This window comes from Aphelocoma coerulescens, chromosome 18 (genome assembly GCF_041296385.1).
Source record: "Aphelocoma coerulescens isolate FSJ_1873_10779 chromosome 18, UR_Acoe_1.0, whole genome shotgun sequence".
NCBI lineage: Eukaryota > Metazoa > Chordata > Aves > Passeriformes > Corvidae > Aphelocoma > Aphelocoma coerulescens.
In genome coordinates, this window is record NC_091031.1 from 6,544,334 (window position 1) to 6,559,485 (window position 15,152).

Sequence of the window (15,152 nt, forward strand, 5' to 3'; positions counted from 1 at the left end):
GTTGGACAGGGCTTGGAGGAACCTTATCTAGTGAAAGGTGTCCTTGCCCATGGCAGGGGGTTGGAACTGGATGATCTTTAAGTTCCTTCCCAACCCAAATCAATCATAATCCTAAAAATCTCTTCAGTACCTCCTCATGCAGCAGGCAAACCCAGTTTTTCTGAATCCCTCTATTTAGCCTCTTTAGCAGCAGGTTTTTGCAGAACAGTGGTTATCATAAAGTTCTTCTTTCCTTGAGTAAAGCCACTGGATTAAATTAATTAAATTACCACAGACACTCAGTGAGCTAGAAATATGACCTGGAAGTGTCCAATGCCAGGTTGGGTGGGGCCTCTAAATAACCTGGTTAGTGAAAAGTGTCCCTGCCGTGGAACGAGATGATCTTTAAGGTCCCTCCCAATCATTACCACTCGATGATCCCATCATTCACTCTATGATAAATCGAGAGCCCGCAAAAACAACCAGCAGAGCAAGAGACAGCGCGTACTGTGCATTCCTACGTCCATTAAACAACGTCTACCCGGGCCTGCCCCGTCCCGCCCGTCCGCGGGCAGCGGCCGCGCCCCGGAACCGGCTGTCAGGGCCGGGTTGTCACCGGCAATAGCGTCCGCCGTGCCGGAGCCCCGCGGGGGTGGCGGCGGGGGCGCGGTGCGGCCGCGGGGGTGCGGGAGGCGGTGCGGGAGGCGGTGCGGGAGGCGGGCGGCGGCTGCGGGGAGATGGCGGAGCGGGAGCGGCAGGAGCGGCTGCGGGAGGCGGCGGCGCTCGGCGACGCGGAGGAGGTGCGGCGGCTCGTGGAGCTGGGGGTCGGCCTCAACTCCCAGAACGAAGTCAACGGATGGTAAGGGCCCCCCCCTCCTAGCCCAGGGTTTCTCGGAGAGCTCGGCCCCGGCGGTCCCGTGCGGAGGCTGCCGCCGATTCGCTCCGCACGTGAAAGGCGAGGTGGGGTGAGTTGAGGAGGAAGGAAAAGGTCGATCGGCCGCCGAATACTCCACTATGGAGCTGTCGGTATTCCAGAGAGGATAACCGGGGTCACAAACACGCGTTCCCATCCCACCTCGTGCCCTGTTTGCCCCTTCTCCAGGTCACTGTGGACTTACTTTGTAGTGTTGGTTTGGATTTTTTTTTTTTTTCCCCCCAGCCTGAGACGGTGCGGTCTGTCAGAACACAGACCTCGGCTTTACGTGCTCTTGCCTAAGCAGAAATATTTATTATTAACTCAAGTTTTAAAATTACTTTCTCTTTCAAGCAGGGAACTTGTTCCAGCGATGTATACAAACGTGGGATTTGGCATCTCGTTCAGATCCACCTGAGGACACTAAAGCCAAGGCTATTGTGTAATAGACACTTGTACAAGTAACACTGAAGACATGAACACACACACGCATTTTTATTTGAAGGAGGATTTTACAGGGGATGCTCAGGCATTTTTGGAGACTGTTTTCCACAAGTTCAATTCAACCTGTATTTACTGTGCTGGTTTGTGCTTGAAGTTATAAACTTATAAAAGAGAGGGAGAACAACTTTTTACCACAGGCACATAGGGATGAGACAAGGGGGAACAGTTTTAAATTAAAAGAGGAGAGACTTAGATTAGATGTAAGGAAGAAATTCTTCCCTGTGAGGGTGCTGAGGCCCTGGCACAGGTTGCCCAGAGAAGCTGTGGGTGCCCCATCCAAGGCTGGGTTGGACAGGGTTTGGAGCAACCTGGGATAGTGGAAGGTGTCCCTGCCCCTGGCAGGGGGTGGAGTGAGATGAACTTTAAGGTCCCTTACAACTCAAACCATTCTAGGATCTATGACATTATAATTAAAAATAGGAAAAATAAAATTAGGAAAGGAACAAGACTTTTAGAGGTGAAAGTTCAATCAGCAGTTTTGAGAAGCGTGGAACACAACAACTTGAGCTTTAAATTGTGATTAAAATTAAAGCTTGTAAAAATTTAAAATGATGGATTCACAGGGTGCTGAATTATCTTAGTGAGTGAGCTAAAAAGCAACCGGTCATCAGAATGAGTTTGTGTATAAAACTAGAATTGATGAACTAAGTCTTGTCATAAAATATAATTATTTTAAAAATTAACGATCTGGTAATTTTTAACCATGGCAATAAATGGATCTTCACTGTTGTTTAAGTTTCTTTGTACAATTAAAATTTCTCCAGTGAGCTTTTTAATATGTGTGATGCTTAGAGGTACTGAGTACTTACATTTTGGTGCATATCAGGTCCATGGGTAGATGGTTCCTCTCTGCACAGGCCATGTGGAATGGCCAGGATGAATCCCAAAATGAGGCTGTGCTGTTGAGCCTTACTTCTCTTCTCTATAAACTGAACCCAGCAAATTTTGTGCTCAAAGCAAATACCACCCTGTCTGTCTGACTTTGCAGTCTCTTTAAAAAAAACCCCACCAAACCAAACCAAACCAAACCAAACCAAACCGAACCAAACGTGGAAAAAGCTTTTTGGAACTGGACTTCCAACTGAAAGTTTATTCCCTTCTAAGTTTATTTATCTCTGCTTTATTTTATGTAATTCTTAAATAGAAATAAACAAAGTTGGAGAAGGGTTAAGCATGTTCATTTTTCTGAAGAGTTTCCTTAAGCTGGAGCTAGAGAATTAAAATATAACAGGTAGAGAAAGGTCAAACAGCACTAGAACCTGGGATAGGGAAGAATGGTACAACTCTATAGCAAGTTACATGTGTGAGTCTAAGTCCTTAATACACACACTGAATTGAGATCTAAGCACTAAGCAGCTTTTAGGATGTTTCCTTAATATGTCTCACTAGTCAGCAACTGCAAATAATTTGAAAACACAGAAAAGTGATTAGTTCTGTGCATCACTTACAGACAGCAGAAAATTAGTTGTCTGCAGATCTAAGCTGAGTAATTACTGATGCAGCAAATGGCAACTGGGCAAAGAACTGTTCTTAGAAACTATGTTCTACAATATTTCAAACATAATTTACTTGCCAAAAAGTGCAAGTACTTGTGCTGGCAGCATTAATTAAAGAGTAAATGTAGCATCCCAGGGAGATATTGGTAATAGATCATATATACACACAAAACCAAGTATTTTAAGTACAGCTGATTATTTCAAAGATTAAAGTATCGTACACAAACCTTCTTTTCATATTTATTTTTCCAGAAACGACTGTAGCCTAAGAAATGATAATTTGAAAGGATCCTGAACTTGAAAAATACTACTGTAGTCAAGAGCATTGGAGCAAAGAGAAAATGACATCAGCAGGTACCACTGCAGGCTCCAAATCCAGAGTGAATTTCCAAGGAAGTTTGCAACTCAGACCTATTTTACATGTGCATAGAGTGTTCTTCTCACAGGCAGCAAGAATGAGTGGAGATGACTCTGCCATACCTCAGGATTTGACACAGGGTTCATGTTTTCCATGTGCAGGACCTGTTTGCACTGGGCCTGCAAGCGGAACCACGTGGCGGTCGTGGCTTATCTGCTGCACGCTGGGGCTGACAAGGACATCCTGACCAAGAAAGGGGAGAGGCCAGCCCAGTTAACATCCAAGAGAGAGATCAGGAAGATGTTGGGAGGTAACCTATAGTGACTGTTCCATATGATCATCAAAAGATTGGTAAAAGGATGTTCAAACATATGTGCTCCAGTCTTTGTTTTGCATGTGAAGATACGGTGTTTCGATTTTGGTATTAGGACTTGATTTCTAGAGTGTTTACATGGTAAGAAAACAAAGTTCAAGTAAAGGGGATTACCATTACCAGTAAATTCCATACCACCCTAGCCAAACTGTTTTCTGAACACTGAAAATTTAGAAAAACTGTATTTTGAGGAAGGCTATGTGCCAGGTAGATGCAGTTTTCAGTTTTCAGAAGGACAGGAGGAGAGAAATCTCTCGAATTTATAGGAAGCTGTTGTATGAGCAACGCCTAATTTTCCTCATGTTCTGTGTTAGATAAAAAATTAGCAGCCTAGATAAACAGCTAGTTAAAGGACATTGGTAGAGCATCTCTATCGTGTTTTGTTAACTGCTGCAACAGAGCAGGCTTTGCTGCTGGAGGTGGTAAGTAATTTGAAATGCGGTCGATTAACAACCTCTTGCCTGTCCTTTGTACTCCCCTGTCTGGTTTTGTTTTCATTGTTGTCTCTCCCAGCTGTTGAATGGGTAATGCAGCAGCTCTCCCAGTACTGCATGTTCTCTTCCCTTTCTCCTCTGCCTTAGTATCAAACAACATACGACCCTTTGTTTTTCATTGCCTGATACATTATGAAGAGGACAGCATTATTCCACCGGAGACCGTGTTACAATGTGCTGCTACAGATTAAAACAAGCCAGAATAGAAGTACTGCAGTGTTTAGAAGGAATTAGCACCCCCAGAATTATTAGAATCAGACTCAGCTTTTGTGTTTGTATGGCAACACCTGAGCATTCTATTTATTGTAGAAAAAAAACCAATGTGCTTCCTGATGCATCTTCTAACCCACAATGCTTTTAACACTCCATCCCCTCTGTGTAAAAATAGAAAAAAAAAAAAAAAGAAACCCACAATCAGTCTTGGAGAATGTTGTTTTGTTTGTTTTGCAGTGGAAGATGATGAACTCCCAGACTTAAAGCAAGATTCAGATCTGCCAATCATCCCCAATTACCTGGCTAACCCACCTTTCCCATATGTTTACAACACCTCGAGTACCAGTATTCCAGATCCCACCCTGAATGGGAATCTCTCACACTTGGAACCACAACACACCAACTCTCCATCTGTACCTGACTCTGACGCCTACAGACAAGCGCCGCTACAGCCTGGGAATGCTGCTCCTGAGGCACCTCCCAACGGGGACATCCCACCCCTGCCCCGAGGGTCTGCTGGGCCACTACACCCAAATCCTGTCCTCCAGAGAGCTCCTGTTTACCAGGGGTCAGTGTCTTGGGGCAGAAGCCCCTCTTTGCCAGCAGGATCCAACCAGTCCTTACCCCAGCAAGGGAATGGCTCCTGCGTGGGGCCCGTGCCAGCCTTTCAGCCTGTTTTCTTCACAGGAGCTTTTCCACTAAATGTGCAAGGTAACACCAGAAATCTCTTCTGGCTTTGTTTTGATCTTCTGTCACCTTGGGCAGTGCAGACTAATGATGCGTTTCCAGAGACTTTCAGGTTCCCATGCTCAGGCATTCAGGAAACATTTGAAGGGAATGAAGTAGGCAGATAGCCTGTTTCTGCTGGAACTGTTATTAAAATATTGATGTAAACATTTGCTGTCTCAATTGCTATAAAAGCATACAGACACCAGGGTAATCTATTTCTCCAAATAGCATAGCCCAAGCTGCAAATACAGATCATGAGCAAGCAGCCAGTGAGCTCAAGAGAACCTCACATGGCTCAGTCTGCACTGAGCTGTTCTAGGATCTGCCAGTTCCACAGGGAAGCTTTGCCTACCCAGAGAGGAAAACCTGGAATTCTAGTTTCCATTCAGAATTTTGTTCTTCAAGTAAGAGGCATTCTAATACCATGGGGTAGCAATGAGAAGGGAACTGACAGTAAGAAATACCAATAAAAGCAATCTTGGATTGCTCAGGAAATTGATAACCAATATAAGCTGCTGTTAAATCAGCTTAAATCAATTAAAGTGAGTATTCGTGCAATGGTTCAGACATGCACACATAGAGTGCATTAGATTTGCTATGATTTTTTCATATAGGTTGATGAAAATCAATCTTATGAAAACTGTGGTCATACAATTCCAGGTTTTGCTTTCTGAGGATTCAAGTATTGTTACCAGTGACACAAACAAGGTTAATTGAAAATAGAAATACTTGGAAGTTGTTATAGAGACATTGTTTCCAATTCCTTTATACCTCTGCCTATTAATGTGACTTTTTATTTCTAATAGAACTGGTGCTGAAAGTGAGAATACAAAACCCTAATCTTAGAGAAAATGACTTCATTGAAATTGAACTGGACAGACAAGAACTGACCTACAAGGAGCTGCTCCGAGTGAGTTGCCATGAGCTGGGTGTGAACCCTGAGCACATCCAGAAGATCAGAAAATTACCAAATACAATGTTAAGAAAGGTAAGAGCTCTACATTTTGAAGTGCAGCAACTTATAAAAGGGATTTTTAGGTTACTGGTACAAAGGAATAAATGTTGGTCACCTGCATAGGCCCACGTTGGAAAAAAAAAACCAAACCAAAAATGCAAAACCTCTGCTCAACTTGCCAACACTGAGCAGCTGTTTGGGATTTCTTAAGTAAAAAGGTCTCAAATTTCTTGATCACTGCCTTTCATAACCATTTGGTGCTGGACCCAGTTAATACCTGATTTTATGACTCCATTGTAAAATTCAGTCCAACACCACCACCACTGTGAGCTGCCAGCAGCATTTAAAAGGCCTGCAGAGCTCAGCCAAGCTCGGTGAGTTCTGCAAGGCCTGGCTGCAGTCCTTGCACAAACAGAGGTGTTTTGGGGTTACTCTGAGTGCAGGACTCTGTACATAACTGTCCTTCCTTCAGTGACATTTATCCTGCAGCCAACAGAGAAGGGACCTGCTGACCTGTTTTACTAACTCCCCACTGACCTTTCTTTCACTCTCAAATCCTTGTAGAGCATTGTTGGCATCACTTGTGGGGCAAATCTGATGAGGAATAAATCAACAGACTTCACTCCACTGCATCTTCACTGACTGTGTGTGGCAGTTTGATGGTCTAAACCACCACACTGTTAGTCAAGAAGTGGAGAAAAAAAGACACAAGCAATTCTGTCACTTTCCAACTTTGGTTATTGTTGAAAGAACTTTTTATTTTCATTTCTAATCACTTCAGACTCTCTGGTAGGACTGCAGGACCCCTACTGTTCCTGCAGTGACACAGACCTGACTGTGTACTGCTGTTGGCAGCAGAGCACTGCTGCAGGGGCTCAGAGCTGGCCTTGCTGGGCTGCTCTGAAGGAAGCCAGCCACATGCAGGACAGGACCTCCTTGGGTAGATGATCAAGAATTAGCAAGGGGGAAAAACCAGAGGATTTGGGTGGCATGCAGTAGATCTTAAGTGTAATCCCACTAATCACTTGCATTCACCATCAGTGTTGCATTCCTTCTAAGAACAGACTTAAGGGAGTAGCTGAATAAGACCCCAGAGTAAATACAAGATGCAACAGGATATCTGTTTTCCAGTTCACTGTAAACAACTGCCATAGTTATGAATAAATACATAATTAGTATGAGCTTATTATTTTAACTTACCTCTGCAAAATTAACAGACACTATCACCTAACTCCTTACTGTATTTGTTTAAAGGACAAGGATGTTGCAAGGCTACAGGATTTCCAAGAACTGGAGCTTGTTCTAACAGTAAGCGACAAAAACTTACTTTTCAGAGTCCCAACACTTTCTGAACAGAGTGGGTATAACAAGAAGGCATCAGAACTTACATACTAATTAAGGAATAAAACAAAAGATTTGTATCTTTCGTTACACAATTGCATTTGAAATATGATATCTCTAAGGGCTAATGATGTGAAAAAAATCTATTTTGTTAACCATGAAATAAACTGGTTATGCACATTTACAGCTTCTAGTTAATCTAAGAACAGTGAGTCTGGTATGAAAGTAGCTCAATGCACAGGAAGTATTGGTAGAACTATCTGTTAATGCAACACTTCCTTACAAAAAGATAATCTTGAAATACTGCAGAGTTAGCAGCTCTCAGGGAAAGGCTTACCTTAAGCTGTTCTAATAATTTGTTTGCTATAAGATAGCAGAGGTACTCAAGCTAAAGAACCTGCCATGAAGCCCATTTAATATTTGTACTGAGTCCATTACTATTAATGTTCTCTTTTTAGATCACGTTTATTAAGTCCTATCTTACTTAGAAGGAAAAAAACGAGAAGGGTTTAAATCTGTGGAAGCACAAAATTATGTCAAGTTTCAATGCTATCAAGTGACTTATTACCTGTGATTTCTTAATCCCTGTTTACACTTTTCCCTATTTCTCAGGTTGAAAATAAAAGTGATAGTAATTATCCAAATAATAAATATGCTCTCAACCAAAATCCCTTTTAGTGTTGTCTGTCAATAATATACATGTGCAATTGACATGTAATGACATGTGCAATTTAATATACTATTTTTGTTACTGTGTTGACATTTCTTCAATGCTGCTTTAATTTTCCCCTTTAAAAGCACAAAAAGTGTAATTTTATTTTCCTTTGACCTCTACATTCCCGAGAAAAATTGCATCTTGAACCTATAAAGTTACCTGTGTAAAAAGAAACTAGTGAAGTGTCCAGGGTTTTCTGGGCTGATATCCAATCTTGATGTTCCTATGCAATGTATTTTCTTTTTTGTGCTGTGACTTGTGTTTACCCATGTAGTTTACTGAAAACAGAATCACTTACTTAAAATTCAGGATTTGACTACTTTGCTGTGAAATTCTGGAATAAAGAAATTGAAAAGTATTTAAGAGCTGGATTTTATCTGATTTTTTTAGGATTTTAGTATTTAGTCACTTGCATTTGAGGAAGAATTCTGCTCTGGTAGCCCACATGAAAAGCGGGTGCTGTGGATATGATGAATAAACTAAAGCCTCAGATGCAACAGGCAAACAGAATGTACCAAACTGGACTGAATTTTCCTGTTTCTTTGCCTTCCTTCTCCTTCCCCCCAATTTCTTTGGAAACCGCAGCTGCCAAAGGAATTCATCTTTTGTCTTAAGAGTTCAGAGTGTGCAGTGTCTGTGGGCTGCGGGGGCACTCCTGGGCTGAGTCCCTGTGCCTCTGGCTGGGGGACCAAGCACAGCCTCCATCTGTCCTGGGGGCTGCGGCAGGTAAGGGACAGCAGCTGCCCGTGTCACCGCCCGTGTCACCGCCCATGTCACCGCCCATGTCACCGCCAGTCCAGTGGGAACTGTCCCCAGAGCGCCCCGGGCTCGCTGATCGCAGCTCGTGGAAGCGCTGGGAGTGCAGGGACTGAGCACACCAGAGGGAGCTCCCAGCCTGCCGCCAGGCCGGGGCTCAGCTGCCAGCACAGATCCCTGCCAACACCCCAATTCCCTCTGTGCCCAGTCACCGCACTGAAGCTCAGTCTCCCCAGGGGAATACAGAAGGTTTTGTCACACCAAAAGAGCCTCTTCTGCAAAGTGCCAGAGGTCAAATATAGTCCCAGTCATTGGCAATATCTGTTTTTATACCAGATTGCTGGTGAAGTATTAAGTTCTCTGTAATAGAATAATAAAATCATCATTCCTCATGTCACCCTGGCTGCTGCCTTCTCCCCATCACAGGATGGTTCAGGCACTGGATGAATCCAGGAGGATTCAGAGTTAACCAGTCAGACCCCCTAGAGAAAAGCTCAGCTGTTGGGGCAGCAACCTTGCACAGATACTGATCCCTATCTATGCATTCCCAGGAATATTTTTATACCTTGTGTCATTTATACCAGGAAGATACTATTAACACTCCCCAGTCCCAGCAGTGTATAACCACTACATTCTGTCTGTGATAAATAATTCGTTACTTTGTGCTCTGCTACATGAAATGTTAATGTCTAATAAATGCTTGGCTGCAGATTCATGTTTCTATGCAAGAAGTATAATGTGTAAGAATAAATTATTATTTTTGTCTTCTCAAAGTTTTTCTGTGCTTTCCTTCTGGTAAAACATAGGATCTTTTTCTTGCTGGGTGGTTTTCTGGAGTGCTTAGTGTAAGATGCAAACAACTAAAGCAAAAGAGGTTCTATCAGATTCTAGCAGCAAATGCTGTTTGAACACAGGCCTCCTTTTATCTGAGGAGGCCTGGTTATCAGTAATAAAATAGATAATTATTTTTGCCAAACAAATCACCCATTATTTCAGGTGATTAAGTGTTGAACAAGATAAACTAAATACACACCTGCTTGGCATGCACGTTCAGCTTAAGCAGAGACTTACTCATAGTGACTTCTGACCTAAAGACATACAGCAGAATTCTGATACTTCTGGTCCAATCATGTCCCTGTGGGCTTATGTGGGGTCTACTGAGTTGGAAAAACCTGTGTAGTTAATGTTTTGTACGAAGCCATTTGTAGGTTTAACTTTAAATACATGATACTTCTTAGGCTGCAGAAGAATTTTATAATGCTGAAGTTGCCCTGGATAGGGATCCCAAAGATCCCGGGACTCCTTTGTCCTGGGGGAAATACTGAAAGGAACAGGTTGGAACCACTCAGAGATTACACAGCATTTCACTGGTATTCAGCTGAGTCACAGCTTAATTGGGCCTGTCTTTCCACTTCAAATCCTACTAATCCTTATGCAGAAAACACACAAATCAGGTGTATTTTGTACCATTGATATAATTTACTAATTACAAACCTGAATGCAGTACATAATTTCCCTGTGGTACATACATTTTCTTGGCAGAATGCTTGTCATTCTTTGGGAAAAAAGCATGTAATAAAATACTTTATGTATATAGAAAATATTTAAAAATATAAAATTCACTTTCTGGTCCTTGTAATTGAAAAATACTTCGTTCACATATCACAAGCTGAGTCTACTACAAAAACTGCTTTGTAAATTACAGTACATTCACAAGTCACTTTTGTGGCAAGTCAGTAATATTAAAAAAAATACCAAACCAAAACCCCAAGGGGTCTTCTCTTCATGCCAGTCCAGCATCTTTGGCCATACTGTAGAAAATACCCTTTGCTGCTATAAGGTTTGCAGGTGTGTCAAATTCAGCTATGGTCCCGTTGTCTAGAACAAGAACCCTGTACAAAACAAAAGATGACGTGGGGGGAAAGATGTGTCAGAAAATTCCTCACAAGGAATGTGGTACCTGTTTGTGTCACAAAGCAAACTGCTCTAATCTTTGCCTTGGTTTTGTTTTCCTCAATTATTTTCACATGTTAAAACACAACAGATGATAAACATTCTCCCAGAGCTGCTGCCTGACTAAAAACCATACAGGTAAAGTCACTGTCTCCCAGGGGCAAGAAGAAGGAAAAAAAAGCATCTGGAATTGAAACTATAGTTCCAGAAAGCGAAGGAGATAAAAGCTCATGAAGAATACTAATGTATTTTCAAGTAATTAAAATGACATGCTGTTAGTGAAGAAGTTACAGCAGCTGCTGGTTTAACAAGGCTCCATAAGCTTCCTGACAGTGCCAGGAGTGCCCCTGGGCAGTGTCCCCTGCACAGCTCTGGTTTCTGAACATAGAACCTGTTTCCTATGCTGACAGAGGCAGTGTCAGGGCTGGAGCTTCTGGGGTTATAAAGCACATCATTGTATCCATACTGCCCGACAAGAGAACCAGTGTCCATGTCTAGAGACAAACCAGACCCCTCCGAGTGCTGCTTCAGATCCCCAGCAAGCCCACCAGCTCACCACACACCACTCAGACTTTACCTGGTGTAATCCATGATTGTGTTCAGCCTGTGTGCAATGGTCAGCACTGTGCAGTCCTCAAACTGTGTCCGAATGGTCATCTGGATGAGGTCATCTGTCTCCAGGTCGATGGCGGCCGTGGCTTCATCCAGGATCAGGATCCTCGTCTTGCGCAGGAGAGCTCTGGCCAGGCACACGAGCTGCCTCTGGCCAACGCTGCAAGCACAGCCAGCCTTTCACTGCCCCCAGCTCCCCACTGCTCACAGCCACTCGTGCTCAGCAGGTCACTCACTGGCTTACCCAAAAAACCCTGGAATATCTTGCAAGCTGCCTGTTCTGTCAGCCCCGGAGCTCACACGTGCAGGCTGCAGCATGCCAACACTAACAGTGATAGGATCACTTACTGCCTGGCCCTGTGCTGGCAGAGCCCCCAAATGTGCCTTTTATCGCTGTGACAAAAGCCATGGCAGCTTTCAGCAACACTCACAGTTCTGACAACAGTGAGCAGACACAAATTTAGGGGAAAAAAAAAGAATAAAAAGGAAAATAAAATGTTATGAGGCTGCAAGTCCCTTCTACCGTAAAAAAAAAATATATATACATATATCTGAGCAACCTAGACTTCCTCCCCTGCCACAAACACAGCCCAGACTCAGTCTCTGAGTGTCTGCAGGATGAGGAAGGAGCCAAACATTCATCACAGACAATGTGGTGACCACAGCCTCAGAAGCCAATGAAGCATATCAAAACCTGGCATTTTATCATCCCCAGTCATGTCTTCAAGGGCCTTCCAAATAATAATGGAAAATGAACATTGCTAAAGCATCAGGCAAAGAACTCTTACTCAGCACAGCACTTACATTACCAGGGCATTTCCTTTCCTACCAAGACATGTTTAAGGGACTTCCTGTCCCTAATATCCTGTCATCCTGAAACTTCTTTCTGACAAGACAGGATGTGGGTTTGGGAGAGGAATCAGATCATTTGTGGCAGAGGCAGAAGAGGAGGCAAATGTATGGACCTTGGTGGCTTTCTTGGAACAGAAATAGGTGGCCAAATCATTTCAGATATGACAGACCAGTGTTTGCCTGTGCTCAGGTGTCACCCACTGCCACATGAATGACAGCTCAGTGTATGTTCTAGTGCAAGCATTCCTTACCTAAGGTTCTCTCCACCCTCTGAGCACTCATAGTCCAACATGGATGGCTGACTGCTGACAAACCTCTTCAAATGAGACAGTTCAAGTGCTTTCCATATTTCTTCATCCGAATACTTATTAAATGGATCCAGGTTCATCCTCAGTGTTCCAGAAAAGAGAACAGGATCCTGGATATAAAACCAATTTTCATTAGACAAGGGCTTTAGCTGTTTTAAGTAGAGATACTATGAGCTGCTGCTTCGAGGTGTCCATTACACTGCAGGTAGGCCACCTCCCAATCCCATCCTCTCTGAAAATACATTACATTATACAGTTCAAACTCAACTTCCAGCTCTAAAGATGGTTTATCCTAAATCCTGTTTTATCACCTAGCTCGTAAGGTGGCAGGATGGGACCAACTAAAGTATAAATAGTCTGTTTTTTCTGAAACAATTTTCAGAGTGTAACAAAACATTTTCCTCTTTGGATAAACCATTATTTATGGTTTGTTAAGCTGCTAGAAAATGGTCCTTCATTGTGACACACAGAAACAGTACCTGAGGAATAATTGTTAGCCTCGATCGAAGGTCATGGAGACCAATTTCTGAAATTTTCACGCCATCAATTTTAATTTCCCCTTTTACAGCTTCCAGGATCCTAAAGAGACAGAGCGTCATGGAGGACTTCCCTGCTCCGGTTCTGCCAACAATTCCAATCTACAACAAATTGCAGGTTTAACAACAAAGCACATAGGTAAGAAGAAAACAACGCCCAACAAAAAAACTCCCAAACAACCCTCCAAGATTTGTGTAAGAGGTCTGACTGAAGATCTGGATCTAAAAAAGAATGTCCCATCCTTCCCTAGAAACCCTGGGTCATACAATGTAATGTACTTATGGCCATTCCTGTAACTGGAATGATATTCCATATAAATCACACATGTCCTAAATATAATAAATAACACAGGCCTAGAGCCATCCTACATAACTTCAGGTGATTTGGAACACTCATGGTAGGCCCAGTCACTCAAGGACAAGAAATAAAGGCTCTCTAAGGGCAATTCCTACTTCATGGTAAGCATGTGTATCTCCGTGCCAGAAGGATGCTGTCATCCTGTCTGCTTAGAATAAGGGTAATTCTCTTTTTTAGCAACAGCCTGTTCAGGGAAGGACTTTCCCATGCCAATTGTTCTGTCTCCAGCAGGCAAACCCCAGAACTTTCCATCAAAGCATGAAGAAACAAATCTCCCAGAATAAAGACAATTTCCTGATTAGGGAAGCAAAGAATGTCATTTCCTTCCATGCCAAAAATTTCACAGGGAAAGTCAGAGAGCAGAAAAAGCTGGAATTCCTTCTCCTATCTGCACTGCTTCATAAAAGCATTCTTGTCACTGAATTTTTGTCACTTGTGCTGGTGCCTCCTACGTGGTGTACAGGAGCCTGTTGCCAAGTGAACTGGGAAAGTCCAGAAAGTCCCATGTAATTCCCCCTTACTGCTTCCAGCCAGGAGGATGCTGGCACATGGACAACACAGGTGTCACTGCTGGCTCCTGCACTGGGGTCAGTGTCCCTGTACACCCTCTCCTCTACTCCACAGCTGTCACTAGAGGCCCAGAGCAAAGTTCTAGCAGACATTCAGCTGGTAACTCACCTTTTCCCCACCGTGCACTTGGAGGTTTAGACCCTTCAGCACCAGATCCAGGCCCTTCCTGTACCTCACTGAATAATTCACAAACTCCAGCTCTCCCTTGGATGGCCAGTCTTCTGGGGGACTCTTGCCCTCAATGATCCAGGGAGCCTGAGGAAAACAGAAGCCAGAAATGCCTCATATAGGTTTCAGAAAAAATAATTCAAACCCAGGTAAAAGCATTTTATCTGATAAACCAAATCTCAGTGATCAAATAAATTTATAACAATGGGGTCCTAAGTATCCACCCATTTGTCTTTGTTGTGAGGTTTACAGGGAAAAAAACTGAGCACAGAGGGATGAATCCTCAGTGGATATAAATATTTTCCCATCAGCTTTAGCAGAACACTGCCAGATTTCTGCCAGCTCTGGTTTATAACATGTATCACACATCTTGTCTAGCTACCTTTTTCCTTCCAGGTTAAATATTTGATCTCCAGAACCGTTTACTGCAGCTCTCCTCCACTTCCTAATTCTTAGTATGTACACAGGGCTAACAAACCAGTGTGTCCAGAGAGCAGCTTTCCTGGCACAGCTCCATCTGCCACCTTCAAAAGTCTTTGGCAGCAAAGGTAGGCAATTGGATGATTTCCTGGATTAGCAGTACAGTGTTCCTAGAGATGTTCTCTCATGGGAGGTGAGGAGTGATTAAGCTGATTAAATAGAAATACTACTGAAAACATGTGCAAGGCCTGATAATTGTACTGCAGCTCTGCTCGTCAGCAGGACCCCGGCATCAGCCACACAGGTAAGACTGTGCAGCAAACATTCCAAGCCCAGAGGGGCCACTATTCTGATGTGAAACTCATCTCCTGTGCTACAGCCACTCACAGCAGCAGAAAATCAGATGCTAAGAACAGGCTGCATGATAGCAATAATAATTTGGAGCTGTGATAGCATAAATTACAGTTCAGAGCATGACATTTGTTCAGGTTAAATGATAACTCAGAGCAAGAACCATCTCTCAACAGCCTGAAAAAAGACCATGTAAAT

General features: G+C 43.2%; 2 protein-coding genes across 6 annotated transcripts in view; one reads left to right on the forward strand and one right to left on the reverse strand.

Annotated features, from left to right (window-relative positions):
* Window positions 1-694: 694 nt before the first annotated feature.
* Window positions 695-8,428, forward strand: ANKRD40 (ankyrin repeat domain 40). 4 transcript variants are annotated; one of them, XM_069032474.1, is made up of 5 exons: window positions 695-838; window positions 3,412-3,560; window positions 4,568-5,041; window positions 5,866-6,047; window positions 7,269-8,428. In XM_069032474.1, exons 1-5 carry the CDS (start codon window positions 717-719, stop codon window positions 7,407-7,409), a joined length of 1,068 nt encoding a protein of 355 aa, XP_068888575.1. In that variant the 5' UTR covers window positions 695-716; the 3' UTR covers window positions 7,410-8,428. The 4 variants fall into 4 exon arrangements, with proteins under 4 accessions (XP_068888575.1, XP_068888577.1, XP_068888578.1 ...); XM_069032476.1 differs by having other exon boundaries at window positions 753-838; window positions 1,247-3,560; XM_069032477.1 differs by having other exon boundaries at window positions 763-838; window positions 1,250-3,560.
* Window positions 8,429-10,265: 1,837 nt separating this feature from the next.
* Window positions 10,266-15,152, reverse strand: part of ABCC3 (ATP binding cassette subfamily C member 3) — a 46,729-nt gene continuing 41,842 nt past the window's right edge. The window contains exons 27-31 of one of the 2 annotated variants that reach the window (XM_069032226.1): window positions 14,124-14,270; window positions 13,031-13,189; window positions 12,495-12,661; window positions 11,357-11,551; window positions 10,266-10,718 (exon numbers count right to left, since the gene is read on the reverse strand). In XM_069032226.1, coding sequence (XP_068888327.1) covers window positions 10,610-10,718; window positions 11,357-11,551; window positions 12,495-12,661; window positions 13,031-13,189; window positions 14,124-14,270 — 777 coding nt within the window. In that variant the 3' untranslated portion in view covers window positions 10,266-10,609. The other variant, XM_069032227.1, reaches the window with a different exon arrangement.

Excerpts from the sequence above, each read along its gene's own strand:
- ANKRD40 (XM_069032474.1), top strand. The coding sequence starts at position 717 with ATGGCGGAGCGGGAGCGGCAGGAGCGGCTGCGGGAGGCGGCGGCGCTC. Across the intron at positions 839-3,411 it reads CAGAACGAAGTCAACGGATG|GACCTGTTTGCACTGGGCCT; the intron begins GTAAGGGCCCCC and ends TTCCATGTGCAG. Across the intron at positions 6,048-7,268 it reads CAAATACAATGTTAAGAAAG|GACAAGGATGTTGCAAGGCT; the intron begins GTAAGAGCTCTA and ends ATTTGTTTAAAG.